Genomic DNA, 26,625 nt, shown 5'->3' with positions numbered 1-26,625 from the left:
TATTAGTTTAACTCCTCCCCAACAGCACTAGCCTAGGTGCAGACCATCCGGTTTGTACTGGTCCCATCTCCCCCAGAACCGGTTCCAATACCCAGGAATTTGAATCCCTCCCTGCTGCACCACTGCTCAAGCCACGTATTCATCTGAGCTATCCTACGATTCCTACTCTGACTAGCACGTGGCACTGGTAGCAATCCCGAGATTACTACTTTTAAGGTCCTAGGTTTTAATTTAGCTCCTAGTTCCTTAAATTCGTCTCGTAGGACCTCGTCCCTTTTTTTTACCTATATCGTTGGTACCAATGTGCACCACGACAACTGGCTGTTCATCCTCCCTTTTCAGAATGTCCTGCACCCGCTCCGAGACATCCTTGACCCTTGCACCAGGGAGGCAACCTACCATCCTGGAGTCTCGGTTGCGGCCGCAGAAACACCTATCTATTCCCCTTACAATCGAATCCCTTACTACTATTGCTTTCCCACTCTCTTTTTCCTGCCCTCCTGTGCAGCAGAGCCAGGCACGGTGCCATGAACTTGGCTGCTGCTGCCCTCCCCTGATGAGTCATCCCCCTCAACAGTACTCAAAACGGTGTATCTGTTTTGCAGGGGGATGACCGCAGGGGACCCCTGCACTACCTTCCTTGCACTGCTCTTCCTGCTGGTCTTCCATTCCCTAGCTGGCTGTGGACCCTTCACCTGCGGTAAGACCAACTCACTACATGTGCTACTCACGTTATTCTCAGCATCGTGGATGCTCCAGAGTGAATCCACCCTCAGCTCCAATTCCGCAACGCAGTCCGTCAGGAGCTCGAGGCGGATACACTTACCGCACACGTTGTCGTCAGGGACACCGGAAGTGTCCCTGAGTTCCCACATGGTACAGGAGGAGCATATCACGTGACCGAGCTCTCCTGCCATGACTTAACCCTTAGATACACTTAAATTGGCAACAACAATGCTAAAGTATACTCACTGTTCTCGAAGAGAAAAAAGAAAAACTACTCACCAATCACCAGCCAATCACTTACCCCCTTGGCTGTGACGTCACCTTTCTATTTCTTTCTGCTTTTTTGCCTTCTTCCTGTAGCTGCACAAGCCACGCCTCTCCACGCACCTCCGACGCTGCTCCCGACTCAGCGACGCACCGCCCGACCTTGCAGCCTTTTATAGGGCTCACCAACGAACCTCCTCGACGCTGCTCCCGACTCGGCGATGTACCGCCCGACCTCGCAGCCTTTTGACAGGATCGGTCCAAGTCAGCATGGATTTATGAAAGGGAAATCATGCTTGACAAATCTTCTGGAATTTTTTGAGGACGTAACTACAAGAGTGGACAAGGAAAAACCAGTGGATGTGGTGTATTTGGACTTTCAAAAGGCTTTTTAAAAAGGTCCGACACAAGAGATTGGTGTGCAAAATCAAAGCACATGGTATTGGGGGTAATGTACTGACATGGATAGAGAACTGGTTGGCAGACAGGAAGCAGAGAGTCGGGATAAACGGATTCTTTTCAGAATGGCAGGCAGTGACTAGTGGGGTGCCACAGGGCTCAGTGTTGGGACCCCAGCTCTTTACAATATACATTCATGATTTAGATGAAGGAATTGAGTGTAATATCTCCAAGTTTGCAGATGACACTAAACTGGGTGGCGGTGTGAGCTGTGAGGAATACGCTAGAAGGCTACAGGGTGACTTAGACAGGATAGGCAAATGCATGGCAGATGCAGTATAATGTGGATAAATGTGAGGTTATCCACTTTGGGAACAAAAACACGGAGGCAGAATATTATTTGAATGGCGGCAGATTAGGAAAGGGGGAGGTGCAATGAGACCTGGGTGTCATGGTTCATCAGTCATTGAAAGTTGGCATGCAGGTACAGCAGGCGGTGAAGAAGGCAAATGGTATGTTGGCCTTCATAGCTAGGGGATTTGAGTATAGGAGCAGGGAAGTCTTACTGCAGTTGTACAGGGCCTTGGTGAGGCCTCACCTGGAATATTGTGTTCAGTTTTGGTCTCCTAATCTGAGGAAGGAAGTTCTTGCTATTGAGGGAGTGCAGCGAAGGTTCACCAGACTGATTCCCGGGATGGCGGGACTGACATATCAAGAAAGACTGGATCAACTGGGCTTGTATTCACTGGAGTTCAGAAGAATGAGAGGGGATCTCATAGAAACATTTAAAATTCTGATGGGTTTAGACAGGTTAGATGCAGGAAGAATGTTCCCAATGTTGGGGAAGTCCAGAACCAGGGGTCACAGTCTAAGGATAAGGGGTAAGCCATTTAGGACCGAGATGAGGAGAAACTTCTTCACCCAGAGAGTGATGAACCTGTGGAATTCTCTACCACAGAAAGTTGTTGAGGCCAATTCACTAAATATATTCAAAAAGGAGTTAGATGTAGTCCTTACTACTAAGGGGATCAAGGGGTATGGTGAGAAAGCAGGAATGGGGTACTGAAGTTGCATGTTCAGCCATGAACTCATTGAATGGCGGTGCAGGCTCGAAGGGCCAAATAGCCTTCCCCTGCACCTATTTTTCATGTTTCTATCAGTAAACCTTTCAGAAATAAAACTAAGCTTCCACTACTTTCATCTATAAGATTGTCAGAAAAGCACTTATATAATTACTGTGTGACCATGACTTCATTAATAATTAATGATGAGGAAAGTGCCAATGTTGCTGTTCAAAAGATGATACAATAATATGGCAGTTTGAAACTTTGATTCAACAAAATGACTTCTGTTTGTATGTGACCTTGGACTATTTATTCTTGCCAACTTTGCTGCCCATTAAATTATTTGTCAAATGTATATTATTTAGCCATATTCCTTATTTAACAGCATTATATTTTGTCCACCAGTTACGTCAATTATCTTTATTGCCTGATTTAAGAATTGATGAATACCCAATATCCGCATGGCATCAGAAATCCTAGCATTTACTTAATCCCAATCGAGGCCAAAATTGATGTACTTAACTACTGTTCCAACAATAAATAAACCCTGTCTATGGCTCAGTCTCAGAGTGTACTTTGTGTGGAACAAAGCCAGGAAAATCCCAGATTTAATCCGTGGTCGATGCTGATTGAACTGATCTCCGGCAGGGCAAAATTTGGGGTACAATGATTGTCCTTCACGCCCCTGGGCTGGAGAGAGGAAAAATTAGCGAGTGTTGCCACAAGCAATGTATATAAATTTAGCTGTGATGTCTCTTCCGCAGTCAACCAGCCTGTTGACACTTCCTGTGAAGACTTGCGGATGGAAGATGTGTCGGGCCACTCGGCTGAGGAACTGGAGGGCTGCCCCTGCTGTGGAACTGCACCCAGCAAGAGTCAATGTCTTCAGAAGAGATGGGGTGATTTTGGGAAAGGTTGTAGAGATTGGAAATGTGGCTATGCAGTTGGAAGGAGAGGGAATGAAAAAAGGAATAAACACAAATTAGGAATTTAATGGTGATAATGAATGGGAAGATGTGAGTTTATCTAATGTTTATCAATCTGATTTTCCTTATGAAGTAAGAAACTACTAATCGCCAAGATCAAGGCACACATTGTCCACTACTGCCAGCTTTAATGGGCTGTCCTATATTGTTATTAATTTAATGTTGAATACTCCCATTACATTTGTTTGTTTAGCTCATTGGGACATTTTTATGATGTTAAAGGTGCTATATAAATATAAGTTGTTTCTGGATGCATTTATGCAAAAGGATGTTTTTGGTTCTTTAACTAGATCATTTAAGTAATTGCTTTTTCATTCTTTTTATTTCCTAGTGAACCACAGGCAATGTGTTACATTGAAACATCCAATCTGGATGGGGAAACAAATCTCAAAATACGACAGGTAAATGGCATTCCACTTAGAACCTGTGGTTCTGAGAAACGTTTCAGCAGTTTGGTCTTGATGGACTTATGGTGTGTTTTGGAAGGTGTTTTTTTACACAACAAGGCCAGAATCTTCCCAGCCCTGCGAGTGTGGGTTTGGAGGCAGACCCGCTGTCAAAATGGCTTTGATTGACAGCGGGTCGGGATCCCACTCTGAACCCGCCTCCGTGTGAGTTTCTCAGATGTACATTCGGATAGGAGACCCGACAGCAAGCGGCAGGCCAGGTAATTAACATCATTAAAAGGTACTTAAATGCTACTCAAGCGGCTTAAAAGCAGGCACTTATCATTTTACCAAGCTTTTGATGAGTTTGCCGTCCCTCGAGTTTCACGTCAGTTAAGTGGAGTCGGGTTCTCAGTGACTCTCCATCACTTTGGTTAGTTGACAGCTGCAGAAGTGGTATAAAAGCTACCATTTCACAGCTGTTCACTTCCAATGTCAGAAGCTGAAGCCTTCAGGTTTTGGAAGAGTATTTGAGCTGTATGCACTTTGGAAGTGTTTGCAGTGAACTCTCTATTCACTGTCACCTCCTTGGAGCAACCTCTCTCACCATTGACAGGGCGCTTCAGTCATCTCAATCTCATCTGTCATCTATTCCAGCAGCATTGGTGCCCTCCATAAAAATTTCACCTTGGTCCTTAGAATCCCACCACGATCAGCCCCAACACCAAAATCACTAAACACACCAGCATTACCACCAACAACACCAATCTTTTCCACAATCACCTGATGCTGTACGGTACACAGGGCATCAGCACCTGACCACAGTGCTGCCTGGGAGGCTAGTGATGGCCTCACCATGGCCACATTTACTTCACTTCACCTTGGCTGCCACATGATGTGCCAGGTTGGCACCACCCAACACCAGCTTCATAAAGCATCCCTGCAATGTCCAACCCATTCCTTTCACAGTTATCACCATTGTGGGGACATCCTTATGTCTCTCAATTCACTACAACTCACTGAGCCACTTCCGAAGGTGCTCACAAATCTGTCCAAGAACGCAAAGTCCTGAAAATAAAGATTTCAATGTTTGACAATACATTAACATTAACTCTACATGAACATTGGCTAATCCATGTGTGTTGTTACTTGTTAGTCAATTGGTATGATAGGACAAGGATAAAGGTGAGTATGCGGGATGACTAATGAAATGGGGAACTGATGATGGAGAGAGAGGGATGGGTGGAGATGCAAGGTAAGTTAGTGTGAGTAAGGATGTACAGGAGTAGAGTAGGGAAGGCAGAGTGATGGGGATGTGATGAGTGGCACAGAAGGATGAGGTTGAGTGTGGCTTTGCAGTAACATTTCGTGATCTACTGAGATCATTGAAAAGTTTCTGCCCTTGCAGCTAGCTCCTCCAGACGACATCCCTGCTTGTGCCCTCATGTGTAATGTGCAACCAGGCTGCATTGGTCTCCTGCAGAGGTCTCTTCTGTCCATTGGAATGGAAGAGAACCTGCCTGCGTGATGTGACTCCCTCCATAAGCATCTGGAAGGACTCATGGGAGAGCCTGGGTGCAGCCATGCACCTTTGTGTCGTGTTTGTCAGTGTTTGCAGCTCAATGCTGCAAAAGACTGACAGATGAACTGTCAAAAAATTGTTGGACATGGTCCCTTTCAGGAAACTGGCTGATGACGCGTCATCAGATGACGTCATCGAAGCAGCTTCCGGTTAATAGGCCAGGAAACCCACAAGGCGAGCTTAACAAGCCCCAGCCATGGAAGATTGTTGTCAGAGGGCGGGCTGCAGCTGGGAGCACATTCCCCGCACATCACCGATGCCGCCCGCACCCAACTCGCACCCGTTGGCGAAATCGCGGCCCAAGAGTGCAGTTGATCGTAGGTGTGCAGTTCTTCCTCTGTTGATGTATTCCATAGTGTAACTGATGTGAGGTTTGGGGGACCAATAATATCAATAACTCATTAAAAGTGGGAGAGAAGAACATAAATATCACTCCTAAAAAAGGATTAAGATTGGGTAAAGTGGATAATTACCTTGAAACTGGAAGGGTGTCTATTTTGTCTCATCCCTCCAGAATAGCAACTCGTAACATCTTCCAATATCATCATCATAGGTAGTCTCTTGAAACGAGGATGACTTGCTTCCATCCCAAAAAGGGATGAGTTCACAGGTTTTTCAATGAAGGACCTAAAATTCCAGGTCCCAAACTACATCTTGAAGAGTGGAACATGACCTGTGCGTGGATTTCTTTTAACATGTGTGTGGCCATTGCAAGGGCTTGACAAAGCTAGGCTTTTATCCAGTGGCAAGGGTTAACCAGGACGACTGGAGACCAGCTCTGTTGCACAGACCCAGTGCGCACACATATTGCAGTGGGGCTGGCCCGTGCTCCCCCTAAGCCCACGCCTCTTCTGGGCCACGAACTTGCGCCTCTCCTGGGCCCAGACCTTGCTGTACCTGCCCACGCTCAAAATCAGCCACCTGGATTTGGGTGACATCAAATCCTGTCGCCCATTTCACAGCCGTCGCCCTCCTGCAGCAGCACGCGCTGCTCCCTGCAGTGGTATGTCGCCGCATGCTGCTCCCTCTAATAGTTCCCGCCTGCTGATGGTCTTGCAGGCCGTGACCGCGCTGATTTCCGGGCCGAGCCGCCGCACGCCGCTCCCTCTAATGGTCCCGGCCTGCAAGACCATCAGTAAATATAGTATCTAGTTTGTCGTACGAAACCTGATTGGCAATGCAATGATCTCATTGGGCATTCTTGATCACACGAGAACGATAGAGGTTACCCTCTGCATGGTTGCAGAAGTCGTCTCATCAATATGCTGTGTGTTCTTCCACTGATGTGAAGAATTCATAACTCACTGGTCAGGTATTGTTTGAAATTCTATTACCTAGAATCATAGAATGGTGACAACACAGAAGGAGGCCATTCAGCCTGTCGAGCCCGTGACGACTCTCTGCAAGAGCACTTCAGCTAGTCCCACCCTCCCCCCCCTCCCAATTCCTGTAGTCCTTCAATTTTTTTTCTCCTTCAGGTATTTATCCAATTCCATTTTGAAAGCTACGATTGAATCTACTGCCACCAGCTTTTCAGGCAATGCATTCCAGATCCTAACCACTCACTGCGTAAAAAAGTTTCTCCTCATGTCTCCTTTGGTTCTTCTGCCAATCACCTTATATCTGTGTCCTCTGGTTCTCGACCCTTCTGCCAATGGGAACAATTTCTCTCTGTCTAGACCCCTCATGATTTTGAACACCTCTATCAAATCTCCTCTCAACCTTCTCTGCTCCAAGGATTTCAGCCCCAACTTTTCCAATCTATCCATGTAATTGAAGTCCCTCATCCCTGGAACCATTCTTGTAAATCTTTTCTGAGCCCTCTCTAAGGCCTTCACATCCTTCCTAAAGTGCAGTACCCAGAATTGGACACAATATTCCAGTTGAGACCCAACCAGTGTTTTATAAAGGTTCATCATAACTTTCTTGCTTTTGTACTCTTTGCCTCTATTCCTGAAGCCCAGGTCCCTATTGCTTTTTTAACTGATTTCTCAACTAGTCCTGCCACCTTCAACGATTTGTGCACATATTCCCCCAGGTCTCTCTCTTCATGCACCCCCTTCAGAATTGCATTCTTTTGTTTAGTTTATATTGCCTCTCCTCGTTCTTCCTACCGAAATGTACCACTTCCCATTTTTCTGCGTTAAATTTCAGCTGCCACGTGTCCGCCCATTCTACCAGCCTGTCTGTCATCTTGAAGTTTATCACTATCCTCCTCACTATTCACTATACTTCCAAGTTTTGTGTCATCTGCAAATTTTTTAATTGTGCCCTGTACACCCAAGTCTAAGTCATTAATTTATATCAAGAAAAGCAGTGGCCCTAGTCAAGATTCCTGGGGAACATCACTGTGTATCTTCCTCCAGTCTAAAAAACAACCATTCACCACTACTCTCTATTTCCTGTCACTCAGCCAATTTCGTATCCATGCTGCCACTGTCCCTTTTATTCCATGGGCTTCAACTTTGCTGGCAAGCCTATTATGTGGTACTTTATCAAATGCCTTTTGGAAGCCCATGTACATCTCATAAACCTGTTATCTCATCAAAAAACTTAATCATTAGTGTTCACAATTTGCCTTTAACAAATCTGTGCTGGCTCTCCTTAAATAATCCACACTTGTCCAAATTACTTTTAATTTTGTCCAAGATTATCATTTCTCAAAACTTCCCCACTCCTGAGGTTAAGTTGACTGGCCTGCAGTTGCTGGGATTATCCTGGCACCCTTTTTGGAACATGGGTATAATATTTGCAATTCTCCAATCCTCTGGCATCCCAAAGAGGATTGGAAGATTATGGCCAGTACCTCCACAATTTCCACCTTTACTTCCCTCAGCATCCGAGGATGCTTCCCATCTGGTCCTGGTGACTTATCTACTTTCAGTACAGACAACCTTTCTAGTACCTCCTCGTTATCAATTTTTATCCCATCCAATATTTCAACTACCATCTCTTTCACTGTGACTTTGGTAGCATCTTCCTTGGTAAAGACAGATGAAAAGTACTCATTTAGTACCTCAGCCATGCCCTCTGCCTCCATGTGTCGGTCCCCATTTTGGTCCCTAATCGGCCCCACCCAGCCTTTTACTATCCGTTTATTATTTATGGGCCCAAGTTTTGGCTGTCCCGCAGAACGGCGCACCTCTAAGAGGCCCGCCTATTTTGTAGAATTAAAAGCACGCCTAAAATTTAACTCGCAATTCTCGGTTTTCAGCAGGCCTGTTTAACAGTCGGCGCGGCTCAGCACAAACAGCTGGGGGCGGAGCTACAGCCCTGCGCCGAAAACAGTGCCGGCAGCTGCGCGCGTGTGCAGTAGCTCCTGGCCCCCCCAGCGCGTTCTGTCTCCGGGCGATCCTATCTCTGGCCGAAGGGACTTCACGATGTTCACCGCCCCTATCCCGGGCCGAGTGGCCTGCCTGCCTCGCTGTCCCCCACCTTGCCGCCACTGCCCTAACCTCCTCGACGGCAGGGCCCGCCCGACCAGCAGCTCTTCAGTGGTGGGGCCCGCCCGACCAGCTCTTTGGCAGGCTGTTGGAGGGCTCCCAAACAGATAGGTGCTTGCAGTAGGTGAGTAGAAACTTAAATTGGTTGATTATTTTTTAATTTTTTTTTAATTTTTTGATTGATTTATTGATTTATTTATCATTTATTATTATTGGCTCTTTATTGATAAAAATGAAGAGTTTAATGCTTTGGAAAATCCCCTAACTTCCCTCCCTCCCCCCGCCCTATCTTTGGCTACTTGCGCCTAATTCTAAAGTTTACGCAAGGTTTTTCTGAACGTACAAAACTCGGCACTTACTTAGTTCTAAGATGTTTGGAGTAATTTTTCGCTGCCTGAACTTGCAAAACGTAAGTGGCTGGTGACGTCCCCTTTTGGGGAAAAAAAAACTGAACTAAAACGAAACTAAACTTAACTCATTAGAACTGGAGCAAACTAAATGCCGAGAATTACGATTTCTAAGCTACTCCAAACTAAACTAGTTGCTCCAAAAAAAATAGGAGCAACTCCAGCTGAAACTTGGGCCCATAATATGTGTCTATAGAAGACTTTTGAATTTCCTTTTCCCTCTGAACATTCGATATTTAGCCTGGTGTTCTCACTTGTATTCTCAACCTGACATTTGTCATGCACCTCCTTTTTCTGCTTCATCTTACTCTCTCTCTCACTGGTCATCCAGGGAGCTCTGACTTTGGTTGCCCTACTTATCCCCCTTGTGGGAATGTACCTCGACTGTGCGTGAACCATCTCTTTCAAGGCAGACCATTGTTCGGTTACAGTTTTAGAAACTTAGAAACATTGAAATTTACAGCGCAGAAGGAGGCCATTTCGGCCCATCGTGTCCACGCCTGCCGACAAAGAGTTGCATGGCCCTTGGTCAGCAGCCCTAAAGGTTACATATAAACCCACGAACAATGACGGGAAGGCAAAAAGCACCCAGCCTAACCAGTCCACCTCACAACTGCAACACCCCTTGTACTGAAACATTCTACACTCCATCCCAACCGGAGCCATGTGATCTCCTGGGAGAGGCAAAAACCAGATTTAAAAATCCAGGCCAATTTTGGGAGAAAAAAATCTGGGAAAATTCCTCTCCGGCCCATCCAGACGATCGAAACTAGTCCAGGAGATCAACCTGGCCGTATTCGATTCCCTGCAGTACTTAGCATTATATATGCGCCGTCCAACAAAAGGTCATCCAGTCTACTCCCAATTATCAGCTCTCGGTGTGTAACTCTGCAGGTTACTGCACTTTAAGCGCCCATCCAGCCATCTCTTAAAAGTGGTGGGGGTTTCTGCATCCACCACACTTCCAGGCAGAGAGTCCCAGATCCCCACAACCCTCTGTGTAAAGAAGCCCCCCCCCCCACCCCTCAAATCCCCTCTCAACCTTCCACCACCCACCTTAAAACTATGCCCCCTCGTAATAGACCCCTCCACCAATGGAAATAGGCCCTTACTATCCACTATGTCCAGGTCCCTCAATATTTTGTACACTTCAATGAGGTCTCGTCTCAACCTCCTCTGTTCCAATGAGATCAAATCCAGCCTATCCAATCTGTCCTCATCACTAAGATTCTCCATTCCAGGCAGCATCCTATTAAATCTACACTGCACTCTCTCTAGTGCAATCAAATTCTTCCTATAATATGGCGATCAGAACTGCACGCAGTACTCCAGTTGTGGCCTAACCAAAGTATTATGCAATTTAAGCATAACCTCCTAGCTCTTGCCTTTATTGGCCGAGGCATAGAATACAAGCATTCCGTATGCCTTCTTAACCACCTTATCCACCTGGCCTGCTACTTTCAGGGATCTGTGGACAAGCACTCCAAGGTCCCTTTGTTCATCTACACTATTAAGTGGCCTACTGCTTAATGTGTATACCATTTCCTTATTAGCCCTCCCAAAGTGCATTACCTCGGAATTAAATTCCATTTACCACTGCTCTGCCCACCTAGCCAGTAGATTGATATCCTCCTGCAGCCCATGACTTTCCTCTTCATTATCAACCACACAGCCAATTTTAGTGTTGTCTGCAAACTTTTTAATCATACTCCCTATATTCAAATCTAAATCGTTGATATATACCACAAAAAGCAAGGGACCCAGTACTGAGCCCTGCGGAACCCCACTGAAAACATTCTTCCAGTCACAAAAACATCCATCAACCATTAGCCTTTACTTCCTAACTCCAAGCCAATTTTGGATCCAACTTGCCACTTTACCCTGGATTTCATGGCCAATCTACCATGTGGGACCTTATCAAAAGCTTTGCTAAAGTCCATATACACTACATTGTACGCACTACCCCCATCGATCCGCTTGGTTACTACCTCCTCAAAATTCAATCAGGTTAGTCAAACACGATCTTCCCTTAACAAATCCGTGCTGACTGTCCCTAATTAATCCCTGTCTTTCCAAATGTAGATTTATCCTGTCTTTCAAGATTTTTTCCAATACTTTTCCCACCACTGAGGTTAGGCTGGCAGGCCAGTAATTACTCTGCCTATCACTTTCTCCCTTCTTAAACAAGGGTACTACATTAGCAGTTCTCCAATCCTCCGGCCAAATCCAAAGAGAGCTGCTTTTTCCTCTTTTACTTCGCTCAACAGCCTGGGATGCATTTCATCCGGGCCTGGGGACTTAATTACTTTCAAAGCTGCTAAACCCCTTAATACTTCCTCTGTATTTTTTTCATCCAAAATATCACACTCCTCCTCGATAGCAGTATCTGCATTGCCCCTTTCCTTTGTGAAAACAGATGCAAAGTATTCGTTAAAAACCCTCCCAACATTTTCCGCCTCCACACAAAGATTACCCTCATGGTCTCTAATAGGCCCTACCCTTTCTTTAGTTACCTTCTTAATATATTTATAGACCATCTTAGGGTTTTCCTTAATTTTACTAGCCAAGAATTCCTCGTGCTCTCTCTTAGCATTCCTAATATCCTTTTTAATTTTGCCTCTTAACTTTCTATATTCCTCAAGATTCTGTAGTATTTAGCCGTTGGTAAATGACGTAAGCGTCCCTTTTTTCTTTATCCTCCCCTGTTAGTCCCAAGACATCCAGGGGGCTCGAATTATTATTCCCAACCTTTTTCTTTCAGGGCACATGTTTGGCCTGAGCCTTCTGGATCTCCTCCTTAAATGCCTCCCACTGTTCCGACACTGATTTACCCACAAGTAGCTGTTTCCAGTCCACTGTGGCCAAATCACTCCTTAACTTAGCAAAATTAACTTTTCCCCAATTCGGGACTTTTATTCCAGGCCTATCCTTGTCCTTATCCATAACCAACTTGAATCTGACTGAATTATGGTCACTGGCACCCAAGTGCTCCCCCACTAATACCCCTTCAACCTGCCCAGCTTCATTCCCCAAAACGAAATCCAAGACCGCCCCCTCTCGTGTTGGGCTTGCTACATACTGACTAAAAAAGTTCTCTTGAATGCATTTCAAGAATTCTGCACCCTCTATACCCTTCACACTAAATTTGTCCCAATCGATATTTGGATAGTTAAAATCCCCTACTATTACTTCCCAATGGTTTTTAGACTTCACAGCAACTTGTCTACATATTTGCTCCTCTATCTCCCTCCCACTGATGGGGGTCTATAATACTCGCCCAGCAGTGTGATTGCCCCTTTTTTATTTTTCAATTCGACCCATATGGCCTCATTTGATGATCCCTCTAACATACCCTCCTCACCACTGTAATAGTTTCTTTAATCAGTACCTCCCCCCTGTGCAGCTGAGCCACCCGTGGTATCTTGGAATTGGCTCTGGCTGCACTCCCCAGAGGCACCATCGTCCTTACCGATACTCAAAAGTGAATACCGGTTTGAAAGCGAGATGGACTCCCGGGGGGGGTCTCTTGTACTACCTGCCCAGCATTCTTACTTCGTCTGGTGGTCACCCACTTCCCCTCTGCGTACATGCCTTTAAGCAGCGGGGTGACTGTTGTGTATGAACAAAGAGTCAGACTGAACACTGTGAGCTCAAAGTAAAGTGTGACCTTAGTCTTTTACTGCAGGTCTCCAGAATGCCTCTCCAACCTGTGAAGCCTCCTTAAATACCTGTGCTCCCAAGGGACTATGGGATCCCTTGGGACTCCAGGGGATGAACCCTCTGGTGGCTGTACAGAGTAAATACAAGTCCACATGTATAACAGTGACCACCTCCTGAAACGTGCTATCCACGTTGCTCTCATCCTCGCGGATGACTCCACCCGCTGCTCCAGCTTCAAAACGCAGAGCTCGAGTAGTAGAAGCTGGAGACACCTGCACACATGGTTGTCTAGGCTGCGTGATGCGTCCAGGACTTCACACATGCCACAGGATGTGCACTCCATGGGACTGAGCTGCCCTGCCATCCCTCTAGTTAGACATATCTAGTTTAAAATCTAATTAAAAATAAATGGATAAAAGAGAGGTACTTACCAACTCGCCTCTGCGGCCTCCCGGCCTCTGCCAACCCTTGCGGGCTCACCGACCCCTGCGGCCTCCCCGACCTCACCGACCCCTGCGGCCTCCCCGACCTCAGACTCTCCCGCCTGCCTGTCAATCTTTGATTCCAATCAACCCACTGAAATTGGTTTTACTCTAATTAAGTATTTTTGCTTGAGATTGTTCCCTGTTCTTTTCCATAGCTGTCTCTAAACCTTATGATACTATGATCGCTGTTCCCTTAATGTTCCCCGACTGACTACTATAACACCACTTTTTAAAAAGGGAGGGAGAGAGAAAACTGGTAATTATAGACCAGTTAGCCTGACATCAGGAGTGGGGAAAATGTTGGAATCAATCATTAAGGATGAAATAGCAGCACATTTGGAAAGCAGTGATAGGATTGGTCCAAGTCAGCATGGATTTATGAAGGGGAAAGCATGCTTGACAAATCTTCTGGAATTTTTTGAGGATGTAACTAGTAGAGTAGACAGGGTAGAACCAGTGGATGTGGTGTATTTGGATTTTCAAAAGGCTTTTGACAAGGTCCCACACAAGAGATTGGTGTGCAAAATCAAAGCACATGGTATTGGGGATAATATACTGATGTGGATAGAGAACTGGTTGGCAGACAGGAAGCAGAGTGTCGGGATTAATGGGTCCTTTTCAGAATGGCAGGCAGTGACTAGTGGAGTGCCGCAGGGCTCAGTGCTGGGACCCCAGCTCTTTATAATATATATTAATGATTTGGATGAAGGAATTGAGTGTAATATCTCCAAGTTTGCAGATGACACTAAACTGAGTGGCGGTGTGAACTGTGAGGAGGACGCTAAGAGGCTGCAAGGTGATTTGGACAGGTTAGGCGAGTGGGCAAATACCTGGCAGATGTAGTATAATGTGAATAAATATGAGGTTATCCACTTTGGGGGCAAAAACACGAAGGCAGAATATTATCTGAATGGCGGCAGATTAGGAAAAGGGGAGGTGCAGCGAGACCTGGGTGTCATGATGTATCAGTCATTGAAGGTTGGCTTGCAGGTACAGCAGGCGGTGAAGAAGGCAAAAATGGTATGTTGGCCTTCATAGCAAGGGTAATTTGAGTATAGGAGCAGGGAAGTCTTACTGCAGTTGTACAGGGCCTTGGTGAGGCCCCACCTGGAATATTGTGTTCAGTTTTGGTCTCCTAATCTGAGGAAGTACGTTCTTGCTATTAAGGGAGTGCAGCGGAGGTTCACCAGACTGATTCCTGGGATGGCAGGACTGACATATGAGGAGAGACTGGATCGGCTGGGCCTGTATTCACTGGAGTTTAGAAGGATGAGAGGGGATCTCATAGAAACATATAAAATTCTGACGGGACTGGACAGGTTAGATGCGGGAAGAATGTTCCTGATGTTGGGGAAGTCCAGAACCAGGGGACATTGTCTTAGGATAAGGGATAAGCCATTTAGGACTGAGATGAGGAGAAACTTCTTCACTCAGAGTTGTTAACCTGTGGAATTCCCTACCGCAGAGAGTTGTTGATGCCGGTTCATTGGATATATTCAAGAGGGTGTTAGATATGGCCCTTGCGGCTAAAGGGATCAAGGGGTATGGAGAGAAAGCAGGAACGGGGTACTGAGGGAATGATCAGCCATGATCTTATTGAATGATGGTGCAGGCTCGAAGGGCTGAATGGCCTACTCCTGCACTTATTTTCTATGTTTCTATGACACTTACTCCACTTGACCCACCTCATTCCCCAGAACCAGATCCAGCAATGTCTCCTTCATCGTTGGGCCAGAAACGTACTGATCAAGAAAGTTCTCCTGAACACATTTCAGAAATTCTTCCTCCTCTCTGCCTTTTACACTATTACTATCCCAGTCGACGAGCTCAATTTTCCCCAGTTATCTGTGCCGTTTTTTTGGCGCGCACCGCTTTCTTTGGCCTAAATTAAAATATCCAAATTTCCTCAGATTGTGTGCCAACAGTTAGTTCGAATTTTTTTTTTTTAGGTTTTTTATTTGTGTCATGGGGGCGTAACCTGATGTCTGCACCAGTTTTTCACATTTATGCAAGTTTGGCCAACTTACATTTTTCCCAGGACGGTGTATGTGACCACTCCCAAAAAACTTGAAAAACCAGCGCACATTAAAAAATCGGCGCAGAAAGACGTAATTGTTTTTCAGCAAAACTTTGGAGGGAGTCAAGAACACATTAAATATGTATCGTGAAGCTTAATTTTTTCAAATTTAAAACGCAGAAAATGGAAGTCTAACGCAATTCTTGAATTTTGGATTTTTGTCAAAGTGCCACGCCACCACCAAACGTCTCCAAACTGGGCTCGAGGGTCGGAGCGTCGGCCGGCAGAATCGGTCCCTCGCCCGGACACGGGCTCGGGGCTCGGCTTCAAAAAAATCCCGGGTGGGGGGTGTTTGCCGAGCCCCTGTGTCCGGGCAAGGAGCAATTCTGCCGGCCGACCCTCGAGCCCGGTGAGGAGACGTTCAGTCGGTGGTGAGGTGGTACTTTGAAAAAAGTCTAAAATGAAAGAATTGCATTAGACTTCGTTGCCCCAATGTCCTCATTTGAATGCCTAGCTTCCCGTTCTAAGCAAGCCTATTGCGCATGCGCAGACCTGGGTGTGGTCCAGACTTGGTCGGCGACTTTGGGGAGAGAGGGAGAACAAAGAAGCTTGTCCTGCTGTTTTGAGCTTCTTGCAAAGGTGCAATTTAATTATGGGGGCAATACAGACAATGCCATATCTCGTGCAAGCCTTCTGCATGATGGTGCTGTGGAGGAGACGATTGATTCAACGTCATCGCATGAGGAATCTGAGTACGTAGGATGATGGGCAGGAGTCAGGTAGATTGAGACAGGTGTTCATACCTGCACCTGAGTGATGCAGATTATGTGAGAAGACTACATGTCCACAAAGAAGTTGTAACTGAGATCTGCAAGTTAGTAAAAGCAGACCTGCAATCTTGAAGCGTCAGGAGGACTGCTTTGTCAGTTGAAGTGAAGATTACAGCTGCACTTTCATTCTATGCATTTGGATCATTCTAAGCCACAACTGGGGATGTGTGCGCCATTTCTCAACATGCAACACATATCTGCATTCGGCAGGTGACTGCTGCACTATATACCCAGAGGAATGACTACATAAAGTTCCCCATGACCGCCCAGGCAATGCGTGAAAGGGCTGTGGGCTTCTCCAGGATTGCTGGTTTCCCAAAGGTACAGGGCTGTATTGATTGTACCCACATCACCTTGCAAGCACCTTTTGGAGGATTCCGAGATGTACAGGAACAGAAAAGGCTTCCACTCCGTTAATGTGCAGCTCATGTGTGACGACATGCATTGCATCATGTCAGTTGATGCGAGATACCACAGGAGCACCCATGAGGCGTTCATCCTACACGAGAACGCTATACCTGCCATGTTTCAGCAGCAGCCAGAAGGGCTGAGCTGGCTACTGTGAGACAAAAGGTACGGCCTCGCCACCTGGCTCGTGACGCCCCTACCCGTAACCCGGACAGAAGCTGACCGAGAATACAACATGTCGCACGTTACAATGCACAGAATAATAGAGAGGACCATTGGCATCTTGAAACACCGTTTCCAATGCCTGGACCATTCCAGAGGCTATTTGCAATACTCCTCTGAGATTGTCGATCAGTTCACTGTTGTGTGCTGCTTGCTGCATAACTTAGCCATCATGAGGCAGCAGCAGCTGATAATAGAAGACCCACTTGAGGTGAGAGTGGCTGATGAGGAGGAGGAATCTGCTGATGACGAGGAGGACGAGGAAGCCATGCAACTACCTGAACCCGGAGCACGATGGCGAAGGAGGGTGGGCTGTCGTGCCCCTTTAACAATTGCTCGAGCCTAGCGCCAGCAGCTCATCCGTGAACGCTTTGCTGCCTGAAGGCTCAGCGGCAACTATTCCAAATGGACCATGTTTACTGTTTGGACCTGTTCCGTAATGTTGTGTTGTGTTAATGGAACAATTAATGGAAATGATTCTTCTTTACATCAAAAAGTTGTGTTGTTAATAGAACAAATAATGGAAAATATTCAGTTATAATTTAAAATATATTTTATTCACAAGTTTAACAAACACTTGTTTGTACTTAACTTTCATCAAAATATTCTTTTATCAAGCTTTAAAGTTTTCAATTAAGATCACTGACAAACTTTTAAACTTGTAAATTTACATAACTTACAAAAAACTTTTAATTTGAGAACAGTTAAAACAGTAACAACAATAATAATAACAACAGCATCAAAGAAAGACTGCACCCATCTCTCCTACACCTTATTCTAAGAACGCCCGCTGCGCTTAGTCTTGTTCATTCCACCCCTGCCCGCAGGCGCAGCGTGTCTCGGGTTGGTACCAAGCTTGTTTTTTCGAACGTCTCTGATGACGTGCACTTCTTTGGGGGCGATGGGGTGGGTCGGCGGGGGCTGGGGGGGGAGACGCGGCGATAATGTGGAAGGCCCGGTTTGGGCCTCTTCAGAGGCTGGTCTGGAAATTGGAGTGGGCTTGGGAATGGCAGTTGATTCTGTCAATGGCCGCGGGGTCTGGGTGTGCTCCCTTATTGCAGTAGCTAACTCCGTCATTCCGTCCCTCATGTGCCCTGACCATGTCTCAATTATCTCCAACATTCCCTCCCTCATGTTCGCCAACAGTGTGTCAACAACCTGCGACATTCCCTCCCTCATGTGCCCGGACAGTGTTCCCATTTCTCATGAGTGTATTGTTACTTCTCCTGACAGTCCCAATACCTCATCACCCACCCCACTGATGATGTCCAGAAGTGATTGTGTAAGGTCAATGCTCTCCGCACTCATTGCCATCATCTGAATCACATCTGTTAGATCCTGCACCTCATGAGAGCACTGTCGAGCTCTGTTTCCCCAGCTCACCCTGGGTGTGGCTCGCTGCATCCCACTGGGACCCGCAGCCTTGGACGGTGGGGCCCTGGGTTTGCCTCGCTGCACGCCACTGGAATCCCCAGCCTCTGACTGCGAGAAATCATGGAATGTCCCAACACTCGTACCGCTCAGGAAAGGGCCTGGCACCTCAATGGATGGCATCTGCACCTCCTCCAGAGTGAGTACAACAGTGTGGGCTTCATCCATCACCTCCCCCTTAACCCCTCTTGGTCTGGAAGGTGGGATTGGAAAATGTTCTCTTCAGGCTCGTCCGCATCTGAATCATCTTCTGCATCCGCTTCAGCCTCGTCCGGGTCGGCCTCAAGTTCTGCAAAATATAACAGAACAGCATGGCTAGCCCACGCAGTGCTTAACATTTAGCAAAGCTGTATTCTGGAATTTTCAGGACTTACCCTCTCCCTCGAGTGTGGACCCAGCTTGTGCAGTGGTGATTGCTTTTCTCCAGGCAGGACCCATCAAAGCAGCGACCCTCTCTTCCAAGGGAGTCAGTGGGTGCAGATTTACCGGGCCGCCTCCTGTTCGAGTTCTTTCCCTTTTGTTGTGTGCCACCTTCCTCTGCAAATAGGAAAATATATCTTTAGAGAGAGTGTCTTTCTGCTGGGTGGGACATATACAGATGGTCACATTTACAATTGCAATTCCATGGAATAAATGAAAATATTACTAACTACTTGACCAAGGTCCTGCCACTTCTTTTTGCACTGACCTCCAGACCTTGGGGTGGTCACCATTGCACAGTAATCTTCTGCAAGTTGGTTCCAGCATTTCTTCATTTCTTTTGGTGAAACTTTTATGTGACCTCTGCTGGTGTCCAGCTCGTGCTATCTGGCCTCAATTACAGTAACCGGGGCCTCCACTTCGTCCTGAGATAAATTCTTGGTCCTTGAGCTGCGTTGCATTTTGTATTGCAGCTCCGATTTTTCCAATGAGAATTAAAGTTCTCACACACAACTGGCTCTTTAAAAATAGCCGAATGCAGACTGTACTGGGCATGCGCGCCCATAGCAGTCACATCAAAAACTTACTTTTTTTTTTCTGGGTATGAACAGAAGGGGGGTGGAGGGGGGGGCATCATTTTTTCGGTGCAGACATTAGGCTCCACCCCCCAGAAGCTAAAGGATAGGCTGTGCAGCACCAATTTCAAAAAATAGAACAGGGAAACTTGCTAGTTATTTATTTGGAATAGTCGGGGTCAAAAAAAAACTGTCGTAACTCTTGCAGTACGCCAAAAAACGGCATTGGGGAAAATTCAGCCCATTATGAGGATAGTTGATGCTCCCCATTATCACTACTCCATAGTTCTTGAGCCTCTGTAATTTCCCTGCAAATTTTCTCCTCCATATCCTTCCCATTAGTAGGTGGCCTATAGAATACACCTAGCACCTCTATTGTTTCTCAACTCTAACCAAATAGATTTTGTCCTTGACTCCTCCAGGACATCCTCTCTCTCCAGCACTGTAATATTCTTCTTAATCAATGCTGCTACCCCACCTCCTTTCTTTCCTTCTCTATCTTTCCTAAACATCTTGTATCCAGAAATATTTAATGCCAAATCCTGCCCTTTTTTGAGCCCGGTTTCCATTATTGCCATGATATCATATTCCCATGTGACTTCGTGCCTACAGCTCACCAACCTTATTTGCCACACTTTGTGCATTCATACACATGCACTGTAAACCTATCTTAGACCTGTAATGTTTCTGGGAGTTTTACAGGAATAATGATGCTTTGACTTACTTGGCTCCAAGAATTAATTCTCACATAGCAGATGTGGCTACAGCAGCTGAATGATAGTTTGGCCTTTTGCATATCCCATTTGTTTGCATGGTTACTGCCATGAGAAATATTTTCTGTGTTTCTAGAATTTCTTTTAATGGAATCATCTAAATATAATTTATTCTCCTCCTTTTCTGTTAGGGCTTGCCTGTGACTGCTAATATGCTATCCACCACAGATTTACTGAAGGTGACTGGGAGTTTAGAATGTGATGGACCCAACCGACATCTCTATGACTTCACTGGCAACCTCCGAATTGGGAGCGATGGGTATTACAAAGTTTTTAAACACTTGTTTTTCTCCTCCATTTGTATAATTTTCTCTTGCTTCATTTGGCTTTTTTGCTCCCCATTCTAGAGGGTGGGTAGGCCGGAGACCTGTTGATAATATTGTGACTGCCATTTTTGATCTGGCCACTAAGAGGTCCATGAACAATTCGGGCTAAATTATTGCCTCCTCCTCCCACCTCCTGAGATGCGGGTCAGCCCATGTGTGACCATTCAGTGGAAGAGCACATTAGTGGCACACTCCACTATGGTATAACAATAGGGAAATTAGAGAAAGCTTAAGTGATCATTTTAGAATTTTCTGCAAAAGCAAAAAGAATATTCGAGATCTGTTCAGAAAATCCAGATACAAAAAAACCATCAAAGTTCTTATTACAAAAGGCTGCCACCTTCATATTATTTACCAAACTCCATTAAAATGGATACAGTAGGCGTGTTGTAATGCTTTCTTTGTAAACGTACTTTGGGAGGGGTGTATTGATGGGGATTTTATTTTTGGTTCTGCATTAGTCACAGAAATGTTACCTATTACACCCATAAGCATTATAGTTGACACACACTGTATTGCCTTTCATTTTTGGCTTTGATTTTATATTGTTATAAGGAGGAAACTAGTGGTTTTGGGGGATTTTAGTGCTGTCATTTCAAATCTGAGTCATCCTTCAAGATACGTGGCAATGAACAGAAATTTTATTCATTGATCCATTCTATTTAATGTATAACTAAATTTAATAGAAATTCGTCAGTGCATTATGGGAAACTAATCATATTTATCTTGGCTTCAACTGTTAATTTTTCATTTATTTTTCATTGTTCTATCCCTCCCAGTCCTGCAGTTTTCTGCAGCTTTTGACATGGTTGACCACATCCTCCTCCTCACATGCCTCTCTTCTGTTCAACAGTTGAGTGGGACTGCCATTGCTTGGCTCCAATTCTCCTTGGCCCCCTCCTCCTCCTCCGCATGCTTCCCCTCAGCAACATTATCCAAAGATATGGCCTAGGTTCTACATGTACACTGTCGTCACCCAGCTCCATCTCCCCACCACCTCGCGACCTCGCGACAGCTCTGTGTCTGATCCAGTCTTTGATGAGCTGCAATTTTCTCCAGTTAAACATTGGGAAGACTAAAACCATCGTCTTTGACCCCCACCACAAACTCCGTACCCTTGCTTCCGATTCCATCCCCCTCCATGGCTAATGTCTCAAGTTGAAGCTGACTGGTTGCACCTTCAGCGTCCTATTTGACCCTGAGCTGAGTTTCTGACCCTATACCCTCTCCGTCACAAAGACTGCTAACTTCCACTTTTGTAGCAAACCTGTCTCTGCTCCTGCCAAAGCCCATCTGCTGCCAAAATGCTCTTCCATGTCTTTGTCACTTCCAGACTTGACTCTTCCAATGCTCTCCTGAGTGGACTCCAATCCTCCACCCTCATAAACTTCAACTCTGCTGTCAATATCCTAACCAGCACCAAGTCCTGCTCATCTTATCACCCCTGTGCTCACTGACCGACATTGGCTCTCGGTCCTCCAAAGCCTTCAATTTTAAATTCTCATCAAGTTCAAATCCCTTCAAGGCCTTGCCCCTCCCGATAACCCTGTGATAAATCTACATTTCATCAACTCCGGCCTCATGCCACCCCTTTTTCCTCCTCCCACCATTTGCGGCCCTTCCTTCAGCTGTCTAGGCCTAAAGTTCTGGAATTCACTCCCTAAACACCTCTGCCTCTTTACACCCCTCTCCTCCTTTTAAGAAGAGGAGCTTTTATTTATAGAACACCTTTTCATGACCTCAGAACATCCCAAAGCGCTTTACAGCCAATGAAGTACATTTGAAGTGTAGTCACTGTTGTAGTGTAAGGAAGGCACTGCAACCAATTTGCGCACAGCAGGGTCCCACAAATAGCAATCAGATAAATGACCAATTAAGCTGTTGGTGGTGTTCGTTGAATGATAAAATTGGCCAGGACACTGGGAGAACTTTCCGCATCTTCTTTGAAACATGCCATGGGTTCTTTAATATTCATCTGAAAGATATTTTTATCTGAACGATGGCACCTTCCACAGTGCAGCACTCCTTCAGTACTACTCTGAAGTACCAGCCAAGATTTTGTGCTCAAGTCCTGGAGCGTCGCTTGAACCCACAACATTACCTACTTAAAACCAACCTGTTTGACTAAGCTTTTACTCACCCCTGCTAATATCTCCTTTGGCTTGGTGTTAATTTTTGCCTGATTGCGCTTCTGTGTTTTGGGATGCTTACCTACATTAAAAATGCTATATAAATTGAAGTTGTTGTTCACCAACTTTGGTTTTGTGAGACCATGCATTATTCTTTAGTGTGGACAAGTGAGTCATGTCGAGGGCACTTAAGACTCGATCACTGCAGGGTGATGCATAACTATCTCTCATTTCCTTCCCCGATAGTGTGGCTGACTTGTAAATTTTACTGTCAAAGACCAGCCCTATTGCTTTATTGTATAGCTCACCAGAGCATCCAGCAAACTATGCTGCCCTGCCACCTGTAACTAAGCTCATTCTCTGAGCCTTGCATTCCTTTTGATCAGTTTTAGTTTGGATCTTTTCTTATTTTTCAGAGGTTCTTGTTCTTGTTGCTACATTTCCCCTCAGTAGAGATTGCAAGGACCTCGATAAATGACTACTTCATAGGTGTGATTGATGGGCAAGAGGCATGCTCCCTGTCATTTGGCATATATGTGCTGGAGGCAGTCGGCAAAACTCCTGATCATTGAAAGTGATGGGCATCCCTGAAACAGAATTTTTCAATTTTTCTGCCATATCGTGACCACAGATGTTTGTGGACTTGGAACTTGAATCGTTAAAGTTGAAGCGTTGGGGCAAATAGCTATGCATTTTGAGTAGTGTGCACAGTTCAGATTTGAGTTTATAATTATGTTGTCATTATCCTGCTGCAGTCCTGTTCCTGTTGGACCCGATCAGATTCTGTTGAGAGGAGCACAGCTGAGGAACACGCAATGGGTTCAAGGCCTCGTGGTCTATACTGGACACGACACTAAACTAGTGCAGGTTGTTATCTAATTTTCTTGTTTTAACTTCATGAATTGTTTGCCTCCTGTATTTACTCCTGAAGATTTTTCTTTTAAAGTTTATTGATGAAAATACTTGTTCCAAAATTGATGGTTGCTTTTGAATGGAAGAGAATAACTTAGTTTTTAAAAAATATTACACTGGCTGACTTATTGTTCATAGCATTTTTTACAACATGATCCCTGGCTGCCCACTTTTTAAGCAGCTGCATTAATTGCACAATCTAATTATTGGGCTGGATTTTGGTGTAAAAATAATGCTAAGGCTAACAGTGCTCAGCATTATTTATGTGCAAATCGGACAGAAACTTCCGGTGACCTCACGTGCAGTTAAACACGGAAATCCGGAAGTTTCTCTTTGAAATGCCCTGCTCCTCCAAAACCTTCCCAAAAACGGCAACGCGCTATCTGACTCACCATTCAAATATATTGAATGGCATGACATTCCCGCACCTACCTCATAGATAAGGACTAAACTCGACAAAAATGTTAGGGCTTGTCCATTCCAGTCTTAGTACCCTTTAACATTGTGGTATGACTTAATTACTGCCAAACCACATATTTGGCACTGAAAATTAACTTTTACAAGTGTGGAGTCTCATTCCTTAAGCTTTTAATTATTGTAGGAGATTTTGAAAAATATTCAAAATTTTTTGTTACTTTCTCAATCCAGTCTTTCTTTTCCTCTCTTTATTTTTCTTTCTTTACCTGATTTGACATTGAATTCAATATTCTAACTTACACTTCCTGGTTCAGAGACTGTGCTGCCCATTAAAGATTCTTCAATCTGATTGGTTAAGGAGTTACACAGTTTCTTGCCCTGTTCCCACAGGTCCCTGATCCTCTATAGAGAGTGCTGTACTTTTTGGATGGTTGGCTGACAGGAACTTGCTGTGCAAATGTCTATGGGCATTTGAAAAATCATAATGCAATCAAGCAATAGTCATCATGGTTTTATGAAAGGGAAATAGTGTTTGACAAATTTATTGGGTTTCTTTGAGGATATAACGAGCAAGTTGGATCAAGGGGAACCAGTAAATGTAGTGTATTTGGATTTCTAAAAAGTATTCGATAAGATGCCACACAAAAAGTTACTGCACAAGATAAGAGCTCACGGGGTTGGGGGTAATATATTAGCATGGATAGAGGATTGGCCAACTTTCAGAAAACCGAGAGTCGAGATAAATGGGTTATTTTCAGGTTGGCAAATTGTAACTAGTGGGGTGCCACATCGATCAGTGCTTCAATTATTCAATTATAATTGAAAACTATATACAAGCTCCTTGCTGCTTTCATTTCATTTTGAGCACAGATTAATGTGAGCGGTGAGGCATGCAGATTATTTTTCTCAGCACATGTGGTGAGTATTCACTGGCGAATTAAGCTAGTGCACTGGTCAAGAGCAATTTATAGCAAATATTCTAAAATGCCCTCATGATGTGATGTTTGAAATGCTCTGCCTAGACAGTTTGGAATGTCAACAACACTGAAAAGATTTAATGAAAATGGAATTTAGATACATTTATAATCTAAACTTGGGCGTAGCACATAAGCAGTAATTGGAGTCCATTCCATTTTTGATATCCTTAATTACATAGTGGACAGTGTCATAAAGACAGCTTTTGCTTTGTTGCAAACCCCCCCCCCCCCCCAAAAAAAAAAGTCTTATGTTGTGGGATACTGGTGTCCAAATACAGTCTAAAATTCCTCTCTGCATTATTTTAATCCTATTAATTCTAAATATGTTAATGACAGCTTTGAAATAAAAGAGGAATTTCAGATTAACTTGTTTGTATGCTGGTATCCTTTAATACAATTTAAGTGGTCAACGTTTCTTTATGGGCTGGGACAGAATTTCCCCTTCCTACTTGGTGATAGAATCTGCAGTGTTTCCCTAAAACAGCTCCATCAGGTTAGACTTGCATATTATAATTGAAAAATATATACAATCGGCATACACTGATTCAAAATTTACACACAATCTTGTTCCTCTGATTGGCTGGTAATACTTAACAAACAAGTGGTATTGAGCTAGTCAAAGCAGTGTGCCTGGCCATGTTCATGTATGATGATGTTGAGAGGGTCCCAGTTTTTGCTGATTTTTGTTTCTCTGATTAGTTGTAGTAATTACCAGTGACATCACAGTTTAAAAAAAAATTAGATGATTGAAAAACTGCTGGTAGTTTGGGGAATATCTGAACAACTTCTGAGAGCAACACTACTAACACAGGGCGATATGCTGCAGCAACCACTGTAGATGGTTGATGTTGGTGCTGTCACAGACTTAAGTGTCCTGTTATTACAAACTAAAACTGAAAATTATTACATACATTGCACTAACTGGATTCGAACATTTTCCCAAAACTTTGTTTGTAAGAATGAGCTTAATATTGTTTTGCTTCAACATAAATTTTTAATTAAAAATATCCTGTCGGTCATGGATATATGTATACAGGTAGCATACATTGAAGAACGTGGGCTTACTCAATGTGATATAAATTGAAATGATGCACACCATTAATGTCCACGTCATATAATGCTGGAAAAATGAAAATAAATATATATAATTTGAATAGAAGTGGCAATCCATTGGTGCTACCAAAATTTTGAGAGACACAGTGGTAGGCTGTCTTCCATACAATAAAACACACAACAATTCTGCCTACCCCATTGCCAGTTGAGTGGTTAGGAAAGGAGCCATGTTGTAAATCCCAGTGTACAAATCTGGAGTTAGACCTGTGAGAGAAAAGTGTACGGAATAAGACACATTCCATTTATCATTGGGGTACTCGGGTCTTCAACACTTGGGCTTTGATCCAATAATGCCCTAAACATTTGTCTGAGTAAAAATGTTTTGTGATGTGAATGTTAGAGTACATGGACATCATTTGCTCATAATGTCATGAGTACAGAATTGTATTGGCTCGTGCTGCACAACTTTGCCACCAGAATTGTTGTACCCAAGACATTTTTTTTTTTAAACTTATATTTTGTATAATGGCAAAATTCGAAACTTTCTGGCTTCTGAATTTCATCTTGCCAGGTGTCTGCATAACATCATCGATCCATAATCTATTGGTCCTATCAAAATTAAGTGTAGCAACATGGTGGGGTGCAAATTCATTGAATTGCAGGATGGCGAGCTGGGTGGGAGAAGGGTAAATATTTTTATTGCCTGAAGTTTATTTTTTTGCACTATTTAGCT

The 26,625-nt window shown here is 44.5% G+C and overlaps 1 protein-coding gene across 9 annotated transcripts in view; it reads left to right on the top strand.

Moving 5' to 3' along the window:
• The window catches only part of atp8a2 (ATPase phospholipid transporting 8A2), an 889,999-nt gene that overhangs the window by 324,122 nt on the left and 539,252 nt on the right, over positions 1-26,625 (top strand). For all 9 annotated transcript variants that reach the window (XM_070892260.1, XM_070892256.1, XM_070892257.1 and 6 more), the window contains 3 exons: positions 3,771-3,840; positions 20,210-20,337; positions 23,289-23,400. In XM_070892260.1, the coding sequence (XP_070748361.1) occupies positions 3,771-3,840; positions 20,210-20,337; positions 23,289-23,400 (310 nt within the window). The remainder of the gene's footprint in view (positions 1-3,770; positions 3,841-20,209; positions 20,338-23,288; positions 23,401-26,625) is intronic.

This window comes from Pristiophorus japonicus, chromosome 10 (assembly GCF_044704955.1).
Source record: "Pristiophorus japonicus isolate sPriJap1 chromosome 10, sPriJap1.hap1, whole genome shotgun sequence".
NCBI classification, from domain to species: domain Eukaryota; kingdom Metazoa; phylum Chordata; class Chondrichthyes; family Pristiophoridae; genus Pristiophorus; species Pristiophorus japonicus.
Note: the sequence above shows the minus strand (reverse complement) of the source record. Positions and strands in the feature narration are given on the sequence as shown.